Here is a 2265-nt window from a genome sequence, read left to right as displayed (position 1 = left end):
TGCAGTTCAGCCTGGCCTTGAGCTCACTTTGTAGCCCAGGCTGGTCTCTAACTCGCAACAATCCTCCTGCCTCAGCCTCCCAAGTGCTGCAATTACAGGTGTGCGCCTCCACGCCCGGTCTGCTTTTTGGTTTCTTGAGACAGTCTTGCCTGTAGTTCAGGCTAGCTCAGACTATAGTCAAGGCTGGTCTCAAACTCATGGCGATCCTCCTACCTCAGCCTCAGGTGTGATGGGATTACAAGTGTATGCCAACACACCCAGCAGTGAATATATTTTCAATTTGAATTAGTAAAAACAACTATTATAACCAACTTCCAAGTCTGGACCTCACTTACAAAACAAAGTTGTAGACACCATGATCTTTCCTTATGTTTTTCCTATTTGGAGCATTGCAAACTACTCTTCCTATTGGAATTTTTTTCTTTTTAGTTTTTTGAGACAGGGGCTCATTGTGTAGTCCAGGCTGGTCTTGAACTCACTGTGTAGCACAGGCTGGCCTGGAACTTGTGGTGATCTTCCCACCTCAACCTCCCAAGTAATGGGATTATAGGCGTGCACCACCACAGCTGGCTGGAATTTTTTTTGGAGACAGAGTCTCACTATGTAGAGCAGGCTGACCTTGAACTTGTTTATGTCACCCAGGCTGGCCTTGAACTCACAAGGATCCTCCTGCCTCAGCCTGCCAAGTGCTGGGATTATAGATGTGTGAGACCATGCCCAGCTGGAATATGTTTTTTAAAAATACACTTTAGTGAAATTAAATTATACAGCAACCAAATAAGAATGTCATTTGCTTCTGCTACAGTGTGCTGCTAAACAGTATAAATAATTTACAACATATATAAAATTTACCATTTTAACCATTTTCAAGTGTACGTTCTTTGGCATTATGTACCTTCACAGTGTGCAGTCATCACCTCCATGCACAACTGTTTCAGCTGCCCGAAGTGAAACTGTGTACCTGTTGTGCTTTGTATTAATTACTACATACATTTTTTAAAAATGATGTCCCTCATTAGTCCTGTTTCTGTGTCTCTTGGTTACAAGGCATCAGCAGGCGCAGGGCTGCAGCGGTGAGCAGGGAGGGCAGTCAGGCGCGGACACTGGCCGGCTCACACTGTCGGGTGGAGGGGAAGAGGGCGTGGCAGTGTCTGAGCCCTGGTGAGGGCCTCACCCGATGCATTCGCAGTGGGCACCCATTAGACTGTCATGGCTGAGATGATGATCAGTTTGAAGATTTTATGATGATATTCTTGTGAATTCAGTGCTCATTCTTAGTATTTTCCTGTGCTTTGTTTTTTAGGACTGCAGGAATATGTGGAAGCTGTCTCTTTTCAACACTTCATTAAAACACGGTCATTAATCAGCATGGATGAAATTAATAAACAGTTGATATTTACAACAGAAGACAGTGGAAAAGAAAACAAGACTGTGAGAATTTAAAATCATTCCACATTTATAATGTAATTTATATACCAGCATAATGATTATGGGAACCGTACTGTCTTAAAGTATTAAGAAGATTGAGTTGGGGATGCTCTCTTTAACATATGGTTTCAGATTCTCAACCAGGGAGATGGTCTTTTAAAAAAATTTAGTTAGGGATAGAAAAAGAGCAGTAGCAACTAGGGGTATGTTGAGGAAAGTAGTTTTTTTTTTTTACCTAAAGCATTATGAGCACTATAGTTTTATTAACCTTGTGTGATAAGAAACACCGTCTAACTGTACAGACAGAAAAGTGAGCTTTTAGTCGGCTTTGGCCTATAATCTCAGCACTTGGGAGGCTGAGGCAGGAGTGTTGCCACGAATTGAGACCATCCAGGGCTACACAGTAAGTTCAAGGCCAGCCTGAACTATGAAATAAGACCTTGTCTCAACAAGAAAACCAACAACAGAAAAATGGGCTTTGGGAGAGTAACTGACCAAAGGCCGTGTGACTCAGTATACAGAGCCAAGGTTTCACACTGATCGTTTGGAGTCAAAGCCTGTGGCCTTTACCAGCCTGCCAGTGCTTCTCAGAGCGTGCTAGAGGGGTCCTTTGCAGGAGGTCCCTAGCTCACAAGGGTATTTAAAAGGATTTGACTCAGCAGTTTATAATTCGGCAGTATGTACACTTGATACCTAAGTGCTCTTAATATTATAGAGTATGTGTTACATAGTGAAAGCTGTTAATCACTTACTTAAACAATGGTGCTAGTATTTGAAAGCTCTTCTGAATTAAGAAAAGAAAAACTTTTGCAGTTTCACTTTTTTTTTTTTTTTTTT

The 2265-nt window shown here is 42.0% G+C and overlaps 1 protein-coding gene across 2 annotated transcripts in view; it reads left to right on the top strand.

Annotated features, from left to right (window-relative positions):
- Tsnax (translin-associated factor X) overlaps positions 1-2265 on the top strand; it is a 30531-nt gene that overhangs the window by 22396 nt on the left and 5870 nt on the right. For both annotated transcript variants that reach the window (XM_013504735.1, XM_005404969.2), the window contains exon 5: positions 1304-1431. In XM_013504735.1, coding sequence (XP_013360189.1) covers positions 1304-1431 — 128 coding nt within the window. The remainder of the gene's footprint in view (positions 1-1303; positions 1432-2265) is intronic.

This window comes from Chinchilla lanigera, unplaced genomic scaffold (genome assembly GCF_000276665.1).
Source record: "Chinchilla lanigera isolate Chin_1 unplaced genomic scaffold, ChiLan1.0 scaffold00091, whole genome shotgun sequence".
NCBI lineage: Eukaryota > Metazoa > Chordata > Mammalia > Rodentia > Chinchillidae > Chinchilla > Chinchilla lanigera.
Note: the sequence above shows the minus strand (reverse complement) of the source record. Positions and strands in the feature narration are given on the sequence as shown.